At 41.1% G+C, this 14180-nt stretch overlaps 1 protein-coding gene across 1 annotated transcript in view; it reads left to right on the top strand.

The window, feature by feature from the left end:
• The window catches only part of OPTN (optineurin), a 43313-nt gene extending 33478 nt beyond the window's left edge, over positions 1 to 9835 (top strand). The window contains exons 11-14 of the mRNA XM_077474107.1: positions 3444 to 3602; positions 4736 to 4860; positions 7066 to 7133; positions 8258 to 9835. Coding sequence (XP_077330233.1) covers positions 3444 to 3602; positions 4736 to 4860; positions 7066 to 7133; positions 8258 to 8370 — 465 coding nt within the window. The 3' untranslated portion in view covers positions 8371 to 9835. The remainder of the gene's footprint in view (positions 1 to 3443; positions 3603 to 4735; positions 4861 to 7065; positions 7134 to 8257) is intronic.
• Positions 9836 to 14180: the final 4345 nt, after the last annotated feature.

Below are 14180 nucleotides of genomic sequence, written 5' to 3' on the forward strand. Positions count from 1 at the left end.
TCGTCGTTCTAACTAGTGACAAGACACTGATCACCGCTCCCAGTAATCGGGTGATCAGTGTCAAGTCACACACAGAACCCCCCACACACACACACAATCACTCCCTAGGACACACTTAACCCCTACAGCGCCACCTGGTGGTTAAACCCTTCACTGGCAGTCACATTTACACAGTAATCAATACATTTTTAATCGCACTGATCACTGTATAAATGTGAATGGTGCCCAATCTGTCCGCCATAATGTTGCAGTCACGATAAAAATCGCAGATCGCCGCCATTACTAGTAAAAAATGATTAATAATGCCTTAAAAATAACTTTTGCGCAAACAAATCAATAAACGCTTATTGCAATATTTGTTTTGTAAAAAAAAAAAAAATAATGTAGAAGAATACGTATCGGCCAAAACTGAGGAAAAAATTTTTTTTTATATATATCTTTTGGGGATATTTATTATAGAATAATGTAAAAAATAATTTGTTTTATAGCGCAAAAAATAAAAACCGCAAAGGTGATAAAATAGCAACAAAAGAGCTCTATTTGTGGGGGGAAAAAAGGATGTCAATTTTGTTTGTTAGCCATGTCGCACGACCGCGCAATTATCAGTTAAAGTGGCGCAGTGCCGAATGGCAAAAAAAAACGCTCTGGTCTTTTGCCAACCAAATGGTCCAGGGCTTAAGTGATTAAATACCACCAAAAGAAAGCTCTGGCTCAAGAAAATAACAATTTTGTATGGGTACAGTGTAGCATGAACGCACAATTGTCCTTCAAAGTGCAACAGCGCTGGAAGCTGAAAATTGACCTGCGCAGAAAGGAGGTGAAAGTGCCCGGTATTGAAGTGATTAATTAGAAATGTGGCATTGGCCAGGCAGGAGATATACACCAGGCATAGACAGAAAAGCTTTTACAATACAGCAGGAAGGAGATGTAATAACAGGCATGGGCTTGTACCAAGTGTCTACCAATAGACTGTTTTGTTAGTAGTAAGCAGAAGTCCCCACTGATAAAGAAGTCCTGTAGCTCTTTTGTGGCTGTTAGGCCACAGCTGGGTGCATTGCTGTACATGTGTGCTTTCACTGATAAACTTTGAGTCTTTTTCATGGCTTTAGGAGGTTGCTGAATGACATGTCCCATAAATGTCAGTTCTTTTGTAGGTGGCATATGATAACCAGTAATAAATTGTGCCAACCAAAGAGTTACATAGGCCGGCTGCTCTAACAGTTGACCATTTTTACAGTATGTGGAAGAGAGTAACGCAGTCACTTCTACAATGCTCCATTTATGGTGAGGGAGCACAGAGAAAGTGGCCACGTTGTGGTCTTCATTTCTGATTTTGTTTCTGTACACACAGCATTAGCTAATTAGCAAAGTGAGCTGCTGATTATAGATTTTCTCCTGCTGTGACCTGATTTTGGTAGTGGGCATTTTGTGGTTCGAGATTAGGTTTTCAGCTGCTGAGTGAGCAGTGCTATATGAACGTTATGCTGGCCATACATGGTCGAATTTCAAACTAATTTTCTTTTCAAAAGCAGAGGTTTTTTTGGGGGGTTTTTTGTGATCCGATGGTGCCACCATTTATTTTCGAAATTCGGCCAACCAAGCCTTCAATTTCACCCCATGTTGCTACAGAAAAGAAATTTCATGGCCAGGAATCTTCTTCTTTTCTCTCCGTAAATTTTTATTTTCTTACATTTCTCACACAATTCTCCCATCGATTAGAAAATAATTAGATTTCCGCACGAAAATCGGTTGTTGCAGCCCACTAATGGTGAGAAATTCGTACGAAAATTCTTAGATACGATTTTCGAAAGAAAATTCTTTAGAAACTCGAACCGTGTATGGCCGGCATTAACTGATAATGTTACAGTGATTATATATTCTAAGCACTAAAATATATAAACAAAAAAAATTAAAATTGCCCCAATTTTTAACCACCTTAGCTCCGGAAGATTTTTACCCCCTTGATGACAGGTCATTTTGTTGGTATTTAGCACTGCACTACTTTAACTGGTAATTGCGTGGTCATGCAACATTGTACCCAAACCAAATTTATATCTTTTTTTTTTTTTTTCCCCAGACAAATAGTTTTCTTTTGGTGGTATTTGATCACCACTGGGTGAAAATGATGAAAAAAAGTTTACTTTCTGCTACAGAGCATGTCCATTAAAAAAGAGTCACGTTTCTTAAGTTTTGGCCAAAAAGTGTATAGTGATTGGTTTGTGTATATGTGTGTGTGTGTGTGTGTGTGTGTGTGTGTGTGTGTGTGTGTGTGTATATATATATATATATATATATATATATATATATATATATATATATATATATATATATATATATATATGTGTATGTATATATATATATATATATATGTGTATGTATATATATATATATATATATATATATATATATATGTATATATATATATATGTATATATATATATATATATATATATATATATATAAATTTTTATATACTAGTAATGGTGGTGATCAGTGACCTTTTTTTTTTTTTTTTTTTATTTATAGTGGGACTGTGATAGTGCTGCGGGCAATCTGAAACTGAAACAAAGAGATTGTTCCCTCGGTACAGATGTACAGAGCCCTGTTGTGTTTGACAATGCAGGGCTGTGGGCTGTGATTGATTGGTCTCAGCAGGTCCCAACTGTGAATTATTGGCTGGTAGCTGCTGACAAAATCCTGCTGTGTCTAATCTCGCAAACCCTGAACCTGGAAGGAGGAGGCAACGTACAGGTACATCGCTGTGCCTGTAGGAGTCGCCCGTCCACCGTACAATGCAAAAGACTGCCCCAAAGTGGTTAAAGGGGTTGTAAAGGTAAATGTTTTTTCACCTTAATGCATTAAGGTGAAAAAACATCTGAGACTGCCGGCGCCCCCAATCCCCCCCCCCCCCCCCCCCCCCGTTTTACTTACCAGACACCGCAAAAATCCCGTGCTCGCCCCCACCATCCGCTTCGCCGCTCAGCCTGGCTGCTGATTGGCTGGAGTGGATGGATTGAAAGCAGCGCAGCCATTGGCTCGTGCTGCTGTCAATCACATCCAATGACGCAGGGCGCCGGGGGCAGGGCCGTGTGATACAGCGAGCGGCTATAGCCGCCGGCTGTATCACGGGAGCACGCCCGCAGGTGCTTCTCACCATGCGAGGGAGCTCGCATGAACGTGAGAAGTACCTGCTGGAGGAAGCAGAGACAGCCGCCGAGGGACCCCAGAAGAGCAGATTCGGGGCCACTCTGTGCAAAACGAGCTGCACAGTGGAGGTAAGTATTACATGTTTGTTATTTTAAAAAAATAAAAAATTTTACTTTACAATCCCTTTAAACTATCTGTCACAAATATATTTTCTCTACAGTCTTCAAAACAAAACAATTTAAATTGGCGTTTTTTCATCACATAATGTCACCAATTGTGCTTTTTTTTTTGTCTAGGCCGAGAAGGTGCCAAAAGCACAGTTGACACATTTATTAGGAAAGCTGGATGAATGTGAAAAAGCTCTGGCTAAAAAACAGCAAGAGATCGATGAGCTGCAGAAGGAAGTCAACAAACATACAGAAGATGCTGAGACAATAGCACTTCTCAAAGCTCAGGTATGCTAAATCAGAACTACTTTTACTTGCTGTGTTGTTTGCAAGGTGACAAAACTCCAGAATAGCCGGATCACTGTAGAAGCTAATCCAAAACTGACACTTAGAACCCTTTCGCTTGGGGGTGTCGGCAGTAAAGCGCCACTATTTTTAGCAAAGGTTTTTGACCACTAGTTACTGCTAGCGGCAGACAAAGGGTTGAAAGCGCCTACAAATCTGCAGCACCGCCCACTGATTTCAATGGACAGGGACGCTTTAGGAATGGTGTATACACCGCTCCTAAAGAGCCTCAAAGATGTTGCTTGCAGGACTTTTTTTGACGTCCTGCCAGCACACCGCTCCAGTGTAGCAAAGCAGTACAGAAGTCCTAAACCTTTGAGAGTTGCTAAAGCAGTCCAACTACAGGATGGGTAACATGGCAAACAAATGCTAATAGGACCAACACAAAAACAAAACTGGGAACTGTCTGCAGCTCAAAGGGACCACCTGAAGCACCTTACACCGAAGTTGGCATCAGATGAAGCCAAAACTTTCATCTGATAGAACTTGGGGAACGTACAAAAAGAAGACCCAATGGCAACCTTGTAAATCCAAGAAACTGTTTGCTGGTGCCAAAAAACCCAGGGAACTTTTACAGATCTTGTGGCGTTCACCTTGCATCTACTGGAACCTGATCCTTGAGGCCATAGGCTTTTGATGGTGGTGCATGGAGAAATTGGTGAACTCTTTTGGGGTTTATCCAGGATGACAAAAAAGGGAATTACCCTTTCTGAAAGAAGCAATGGCTGAGAGACTCCTAAAGCCTTAACTTCATCCAAACAATAGAGGGAAATTTCCTTTTGGCAAACTAGAGCCAGACAGAGGGATGGAAGAACAGTGTCTTGGTTGAGGTGAAAGACAAACTACCTTCGGAAAGAAGGCAGTAATAAGTCTTGAGGCCACCTTGTCCCCAGCTCAAAACCATAAGGGCTCCTTGTTTAATTCTGAAACTAGTATTGCAGAGCTGGTAGCTACAAGACACCACCTTGTGGGTGACAGTAATGTCTCTTAATGGAAGCTAGGTTAAAATAAGAGAATTACAGTAAAGTGTATTGCAGTTCATTAGCGCACGGTTTATACATATATCTTATTTATAGGTTGATGTCTACTGTTCTGATTTTCATGCGGAGAGAGAAGCCAGGCAAAATATTCATCAAGAAAAGGAGGACTTGGCAACACAGCTGGCACTCATGTTGGAAGAAAATGAATCTCTGAAGGGAATGTAGGTATTCATTGATTGTAAATAATAGCTTAAAATTAAAAAAACAACATATTTGAATGAACCCCAGGCTAAATATTATTGCAGTATAGTTTGATAGAGCAGCACTAGCCAACTTGAGGTTCAGCACCTCACATTACCCTTTAGTGTGTGTATATGTATGTATGTGTAATATATAATTACTCTTGTGTGGCCCCCCCAACAAATCCTTGAGCACTGCAGATATATACATACACCCGTATTTATCGGTGCCTCGGAGGGGGCGGGACAAGTGCTGACAGATTACATACAGGAGAATCTCCAGTTTACTCGGCAGCCTCCAATAGGAAGTCACGTTTTTGTATTAAAGAGGTTGACAAGTAAACAGGAGATTCTCCTGTATGTCTATCTGTCGGCGCTCGTCCTGTCCCCTCTGAGGCTGCAGATGGGCATCAATCAGGCTGCATTCATGGCAATGGTGAGGCTGCACTGATAGGTACTGACTCTTATTTTGCTTTACAGTTCTTTAAACTTCCCTCTTAAAGTGAATGTGCGTGTTATACGCTGATAAATATGGTATATCCAAATAACATGCCCAAGCTCATCTCTTCACCACACACAGCCACGAGAAATCTTGTTGGGTAGTGTATTAGTGCTCGGACGAACACGCTTTTTTTTTTTTTTTTTTTTTTTTTTTTTTTATTTACACACAAATTTTATTGGTTCAAAGAACGTCAGGCAAAATGTTTGTCCCTCCTTTGAAAAAAAGTTTGGACACCCCTACTTTAGACTTTGTATACGACAGTAAGTTATGATACTTTTACATTGAATATAAATGACACAAGCTGTGGTTTTTCAAACCCCTCCATACTGCATTATGGAATGGCTGACATGTCCTGCGCTAGTCAAGTTATTACATACACTATAGTGTCAAAAGTGTTGGGACACCTGCCTTTACACGCAAATGAACATTAATGGCATCTTAGTCTTGGTCCGTAGGGCTCAATGCTGAGTTGGCCCACCCTTTGCAGCTATAACAGTTTCAACTCTTCTGGAAAGGCTGTGCACAAGGTTTAGAGGTGTGTGTCTATGGGCATGTTTGGCCATTCTTCCAAAAGCGCATTTGTGAGGTCAGGCACTGATGTTGGATGAGAAGGCCTGGCTTGCAGTCTCTGCTCCAATTCATCCCAAAGGTGTTCTATTGGGTTGGGGTCAGGACCCTGTGCAGGCCAGTCAAGTTCCTTCACCCTAAACTCACTCATCCATGTCTTTATGGACCTTGTTTTGTGCACTGGTCCAAATCATTTGGTGGTGAGTGGGGGGGGGGGGATTATTTTTCAGGGATCGGGCTTGGCCCCTTAGTTCCAGTGAAGGGAACTCTTAGAGTGTCAGCGTACCAAGACATTTTGGACAATTTCATGCTCCCAACTTTGTGGCAACAGTTTGGGGATAGCCCCATCGTATTCCAACTTGACTGCGCACTAGTGCACAAAGCAAGGTCCATAAAGTTGTGGAGGAACTTGACTTGCATGCACAGGGTCCTGACCTCAACCCGATAGAACACCTTTGGGACAAATTAGAGCAGAGACTGTGAGCCAGGCCTTCTTGTCCAACATCGGTGCCTAACCTCACAAATGCGCTTCTGGAAGAATAGTCAAACATTCCCATAAACACACTCCTAAACATTGTGGACAGCCTTCCCATACGAGTTGAAGTTGTAGGTTCAAGGGTAGGCCAACTCAATTTTGAACCCTACGGACTAAAACTGCGTTGCCATTAAAGTTCAAGTGCATTTAAAGGCAGGTGTCCCAATACTTTTTGACAATATAGTGTATTTAAGGGCTGAAACCTGCTGCTGGCTGTCCTAGTTGTAAAGTTCCATCCTCACCAGTAATCTTCCATTGCTCTAAGGAGTTACAGCCACTTGACCTGTCATAGGCACTCAAGAGTGCCAACTGTGCTTACCCACCCCCCCTCGGTGAACGAAAGGTCCGCAGCCCCCATTCATAGGAGCGATTTTCATTGATGAATGCTACAGTACAGCTTCTTTGAATGTGTTGTATGGGGAAAGACTCTTAATGAGTGCCTATGACAATTTCTGCACCTGTTAACCCCCACAGATTATTGTGTATTAGGATTGGAGGACTAAAGATTTTGATTTAGGATGGTTGGCATCAGCACAAGGAACATTTCTCAATAAATGTAACTAAATAAAATATTTTCTTTCAGGCATTCTATAGAGCAGCTTCAGAGACGCCATGTGCCTTCATCAGAAGGTCCCCACCTCATGTCAAGAGGTAAAGTACTGCAAAAATGTCAAAGTCATTCTCTGTTGAACATTTTCAGCTATTTTCCATGGTGCATAATAATATATACCTAGAGTGGCTAAAACATGTTTGCTGTTCATGCAGTCTGTGTAAGGCTTTTTTTTTTTTTCCCCCTCTCATTCCTGTCTTGATACAACATAGTAAGTAAAGGTGTAATCTCTCTAAAGCAGGGATATGCAATTGGCGGACCTCCAGCTGTTGCAGAACTACAAGTCCCATGAGGCATTGCAAGACTCTGACAGCCACAAGCACGACACCCAGAGGCAGAGTCATGATGGGAGTTGTAGTTTTGCAACAGCTGGAGGTCCGCTAATTGCAGATCCCTGCTCTAAATGAAGGAAATTCCCTCTCAGTTGCAACTAGACTAATGTCCTCATTGGAGGAGTTGCTATTCCTGTTAACAGTGATATCCATTTTTTTTTTTTTTTTTTTTTTAATACAGTAACAGAGAGCATGCTTCTCCCTAGATGGTCACAGACAACAAAGACCTGACAGGGGTTCGAACCCTTTCCTACACTATGCACAATGAAAACAGAGCTTGGATATTTGAAAAATTAGTTAAACTTGAAAACCAGACTTTTTGTGTTTTGCATATTTTAATTTAATTTAAAGCTGCAATAGGAGGAAAAAAGTGAGCAGCAATACTTAACCTTTGTTCTCATTCTCTACCCAATCTGCTCCTCTCCCGGTATGAGCATGGGCCCTCAACGTGCTTGCATGCAATGCAGGACCTCTGATCCTGCAATGTAAGTTCTCATTTTGGAGAGGCTGTGACTGGATAAATTACAAAAAGAGTGACTTGGGAGTATTGTTTTCTATACCTTTTCCCCAGATGAAAATGGTATTTTAAGTTTGCAGTGTAGGGGACACTAAATATTTTTTTTTTTTTTTAGTACAGACTGGAGTAAACAGTTACATGGGGCAAGCAATGGCTGCAAAAATGGCAGAATATGGAAGTACCAGACATTAAGAAATGTGGTTGTTACTAAAAGATGTACAAACTTAACATACTAGCATTTTATTGCATTAAAGCTATGGTAATCGCTTCCTTGCTATATTTACACTTCCTAAGTCTACAAATATGATATTTGCAGGAGCGGAGAGCGTGGAGCAGCCAAGCCTACATATACATACATGTCCTAAGTGTCAGCTGACGGTACCAGATATGGACACGCTGCAGATTCATGTCATGGAGTGCATCACTTAAATGAACGCTGCAGAGAGCTTCGGAATACTTTAACTGCAAAAAATCACGTTTGTGTTATCTGTTGGACAAGCCTGTTTTCAAATCTATTTTAAGACCTGTAATTTACATAGCTTAAGGTTGTTCATATGTAATTTATACAACTGTATACTTAAATTATCCAGGACTGTGCACTGCCCAAAAAAAAAAACAGGCTTAAAGTATCTGGCAAATACTCTATGTGCAAAAAACAGACAGACAACCTAACAAAAATGTTGGCTCACAAGTTAAAGTTGTATACCATCACTTAGATTGCTGCTTTATATGACAATTTGCGCTTTCATTGATAAGAGCTCTCACTACACCTATAGCTTTCCTACCTGGTTGCCTTTTCTCCCTTGTCCATTTTAGACTGGGTTCATACTAGTGCGAATTGGATGCTGACTTTCTGCATCCAATTTGCATAGTAGGAGATTGTGACTGGGTCTCTATGAAGTTGGTTCACATATCTCTGAGCGGGTCCGGTGCGAATTGCACAGGAGTCCTGTGCGTCTTTTGGTCCGTTTTAGGTTCTGAATTTGGCCCAAAATTCGGGCCATCAGACCTGAAACGGTGAATGGAGACGCACCGGACCCCTCCTGTGAGCTAGAGCGTGCTGCCGCATGAACCCAGCCTTATAGAACACTTTGTATTTTGTGATTGTCCACAGAATCCAAAGCGCTCTGTGATTCTATAAAATAGCAGGACGGAAAGTGTCAAGTCTCCTGCCTGGAGTACTGGAAGCATAGCAAAAGCTATACTATCAGAGCTCAGTGAAAGTTCATTGCAGCTATCCAAAGGGTGACATACCTATCCTGAGATTTAACTATCTGTAACACAGCAGATATACAACTCCAGGATTTTTTACATTTAATCTGTATTGCAAACATGTACACCAGGCAAATGGGGATTCTTATGCATCTAAAGCTCAAACATCAGCTTCAGAGTGCTTAGTTTTACATATTCCATAGTCAAACTTTGCTGCCTCACATGTTGCGGTCACGGCTGTCTTAATATGCAGTAATACTTTTCAGTCCACCTTGACACAGTATAGATTCTTTTGGATAAGTCCATAAAGCTGCTCACAAACCCTATGCTAGAGGCAATTAACAAAAAAGAGCCAAAGTTCAGTTTATGGCATTATTACTTGCATATCCTCAAGTTTCCTTTTACAGTATTTGTTCATTCTCTATTTCCTGTTTGTTTCTAATCACTTGTAATTGTTAGAGATTTGCACTGTCTGGGAGCTTCTATACATCATAATTCATAACTGACAGAAAACGACTTTAATACTTAAGACAGACTTGACTTTTGGCAGGTAGATTATTGTATAATATAATGTAAAGAGTGATCTGTCATTTTTACAGCTGTGTAAATTTGAAGGTTTACCTGTTCGAATTCTTATGTAAATAAATTCTATACACAGTAAAAAATTTATTTTGAATTCATACATTTTATTTGATTGCTCTGTTTTCATTTACAAGTCAGTCTTTATGTGAATGTATACAAAACATTACTGTAATGGTAACATATCCTCTTAGTGAGCTTGTGGCCTGGATCATGGTTTTTAGATTAAATTACACACAACTTTAAGGATTATTTTGTACATATACGTTATGTACACCTCTAAGGCTCGGTTCACACAGGGGCAACACGACTTTTGGACGCGACTTACAACACTACTTTAAGTCGCCCCAGGCCAGGCGACTTGCCGTGGCCAATCAGAGAATGAGCTCTCGGGGGGAACTCCTTTTGAGAGCTGATAATTCTCCGAGAGTCGCCTCTGTATAGACGGAGATCCGACTTGGAGGCGACCTCCATTGAAATCAATGGGTACCAGTCGCCTACAAGTCGGATTGAAGTAGTACAGGAACCTTTTCTGAAGTCGGAGCGAATTCAGTAGTGTGCATTAAGACTGCTCTCATTCACTTTGATTTCTACATGTTGTGCGACCTGAGGTGACTTGGGGCAACTTGAAGTCGGATCTGAGTCGCTCCTGTGTGAACCGGCACTTACGCTATGCAGGAACTGAATGTGAATTCTTGTGTAAAAAGACCAGGTATTTAACTGAGGTTTAGTTGATCTCAGAGTGCCAAGCCATTTTTTCACCCAATGGAAAAAGTAGGACACTGAACATGGGGATAATTGGGAATTTTTAGGGACATAAAATATTTAGAAATTACCCTTTCATTTGGCAAAAATAAATACATTTGTTCCTAATAAAAAAATACTGTTTATTTATTACAAGTACTTGTATAGCGCCATCAATTTACACAGTGCTCAACATACACACTCGCAGGCCACTTTATTAGGTACACCTGTTCAATTGCTTGGTAACACAAATTGCTAATCAGCACGGCAACTCAATGTATTTAGGCATCTAGACATGAAGACAATTCACAGAAGTTCAAATCGAACATCAGAAAGGGGATTTAAGTGACTTTGAATGTAGTATGGTTGTGGGCTGGTCTGAGTATTACAAAATCTGCTGATCTACTGCAATTTTCACACACAACCATCTCTAGGGTTTAGAGAATGGTCCAAAAAAAAAAAATATCCAGTGAGTGACTGTGGAAGAAAATTCTTGGTTTGAAGTCAGAGGAGAATGGGCAGACTGGTTTGAGATGACAGAAAGGCAACAGTAACTCAAATAACCACTCATGACAACCAATGTATGCAGAATACAGGCAGTCCCCGAGTTACAAATGACTCCTACTTACGAACGGCCTCAAACGCTGGCAACTTGTGCTCCACACTGGTCCTGGACATCTTTGAGCACACATCCCACACTGCATGGTCAGAAGAGGCCCAGATAGCATAACAAGCGCCCAGAAAATCCCACATCCATGCACAGGCAGAAGTTACTTACAAATGCAGTGTTCCGACATACGAACAAACCTACAGTCCTTATGTGTTCATAACTCTGGGACTGCCTGTACCATCTCTGAATGCACAACACATCAAATCTTAAAGCAGATGGGCTACAGCAGCAGAAGACCAGACCGGGTGCCATTCCTGTCTGCTAAGAACAGGAAACTGCCTATAATTCGCACAGGCTGACCAAAAGAAGATTGGAAATATGTTGCCTGATCTGATGAGTCTCGATTTCAGATTGTAGAGTCAGAAATTGGCTTAAACATGAAAGCGTGGATTCAGGCTGGCGGTGATGTAATGGCGTGGGGGAGATTTTCTTGCCACACTTTGGTACCAATTAATCATAGGTTAAATGCCACAGCCTACCCAAGTATTGTTGCTGACTATGTCCATCCCTTTATGACTACAGTATACCAATCTTCTGATGGCTATTTCCAGCAGGTTAACGCACCACTACATCACAAAGCATAAATCCTCTCACCAATGGTTTCTTGAACATGACGATGAGTTGACCATAACCCAATGGCCTCCACAGTCACCAGATCTCACTCCAATAGAGCAGTGGTTCTCAACCTCCGTCCTCAAGTACCCTCAATAGTCCATGTTTTTCTTTACTTTTGCACAGCTGCTTAAATCAATATCAATGACATGGTATTGATAAGAGCTATTTTATCTAAGAGAAGTTCCCAAATCATAGCACGTTGGGGGTATTTGAGGACTGTGGTTGAGAACCACTGCATTACAGCACCTTTGGGATGTGGTAGAACCAGGAGATTTGCATTATGGACGTGCAGCCGACAAATCTGCAGGAACTGTGTGATGGTGTCAATATGAACCAAAATCTCTGAGGAATGTTTCAATCGCCTTTCTTGAATCTATGACACAAAGAATTAAAGCAGTTCTAAAGGCAAAAGAGGGGCCAACCCGGTACTAGGAAGGTGTACCTAATAAAGTGGCCAGTGAGTATATTGTACACTCACTCACATCAGTCCCTGCCCCCAAGGAGCTTACAATCTAAGGTCCCCAACGCACATTCATACATATACATGCTAGGGCCAATTTAGACAGAAGCCAATTAACCTTGCAGCATGTCTTTGGAATGTGAGAGGAAACCGGAGTTCCTGGGGAAAACCTGCCCAGGGAGAACATTCTGACTACACATTTAAAACTGAAGGCCAGTTGCTTCTGGAAACTGCATTTTTATGTTCAGATTTACTTAAGACCCTATCTTTATACTTCTTATTGCAGTGCTCAACTTACAGCAACTAGATTTATGATATGGATGGGGTGATAATATGAAAACTGTATACCAAAATATTGGGGGGGAAAAACCCCAGCTTTCTTACATTTATTCATACAAAAACAAAATAAAGAATACTTTATTTACAGTACTGTAGGCTAAATGGTTCAATTGTAAGCTTCGAGTTGCAATGAAGTCATTTTTTGCATTGCATCAGGATCCATTTAAAAAAAAAAAAAAAGAGAGAGAACATACCCTCACTACCTAGTATTTAATGCTAGATTTGTCTAAATGCAATGAAGGATTGTAAGCTATCATGGGAATAGATAAACAGATGACAGTAAGGCAGGTTGCAGGAAAGAAATTAACTTGATTCCCCCATTAAACACAGATAGTGCCGACAGAGGACTCCCTCCTGCCAAGCCATCGTCTTCTCCCAGTGGGGGAAGCCAGTGATTTTTGCTAGCGGCTATACCAGCCACTAGTGATAGTCACAAGTGAAATCCAGCAGGCTGGTTGTACCCAAGTTTACAGATTGATCAGCTTGGTATATTCAGCCCACTCATACACAGTTTGAATTGATTTGAACAGTCTATGGCTGGCATAAGGACCTGCTCCTAGCAAGGATTGTCGGAACACCTACATTGCATAAACAAATTAAAACTGTATAGGTCTAGACAGTGTTTGTTTTGCAAGTGTTCTATGTTTATTTGCTATAGTAGTTTTTTCAATATAGGATTTCCTTAGTTCATAATAAATGGAGGTAACGAAACGCACCAGCTGAAAGTGATGATTGTCCATGCCCAGCTCAGTTTGTGCTATGTGTTCTTGGAGATCAAATATATCTGCTGAACCCAATGTAAGTAGCGCATGGTGCTGCAGCCTGAGGACAGATATCCTATGCTTGGAGTTGTCATGATTCAGCATACGATGCACATCTTTCTCCAATACTTGCAGAGTCCGAATTGTTCCATTTGAGGGCACAAAATAAGCTGTACCTTCTTTAACTTGCAGTAAGTGATAAGCATTTGTAAAATCCGGTGGGTATTGTTCAGTCACAAGTGCCCATCTGCACTTGTTACAAGACAGCTGGCTAAAGGCTTTCCTCACAACCCAGCCTGCAAAGTACATTTCAGAATTGTTTACTGCCACGGATAACAAATTGGAGGAATAGATGTGATCGGGCAGCTCAATACTGGTGTCTGCAAACGGAGAGGAAACATTTTGTCCATAACCACAGAGACTCGGATCTATACTTGCATCTCCAAAGCTAGCTTCGGTTTCCTCCAAATCTGTATCTACAAGTCCACACTGTAGCAAAAGCTTTTCTACAGCACACCTTACCTCAAAAGCAGTAGGGCTTACATCAGATCCATCTAAAATGACAGAGAAAGTAATCGGATTGTGCTATACATCAAATCAAAAAAATTAGCACTTAGCTGCTTTCCAAAATGGGCCAGTTCAAAGAATGTGCAGGTCCCCCAATTGCTTGCCTGCTGATTACTACAGCTAAACTGCTGTTTTCACATGCACATCCTTATTTATGAATGTGATGAATTTCCTCAAACCCTAATGTTCTTTTTTTTAAACTCCAGTTTTGCTATGGGGCCAGGCACTTTCACCACCTTCCTGCCCAGGCCCATTTTCTGCTTTTAGAGTTGTTGCACTTTGACCATTTTGG

The sequence above is a fragment of the Lithobates pipiens genome, unplaced genomic scaffold (assembly GCF_037356315.1).
Source record: "Lithobates pipiens isolate NorthernLeopardFrog02 unplaced genomic scaffold, aLitPip1_a1.2 Scaffold_8, whole genome shotgun sequence".
Taxonomy (NCBI): domain Eukaryota; kingdom Metazoa; phylum Chordata; class Amphibia; order Anura; family Ranidae; genus Lithobates; species Lithobates pipiens.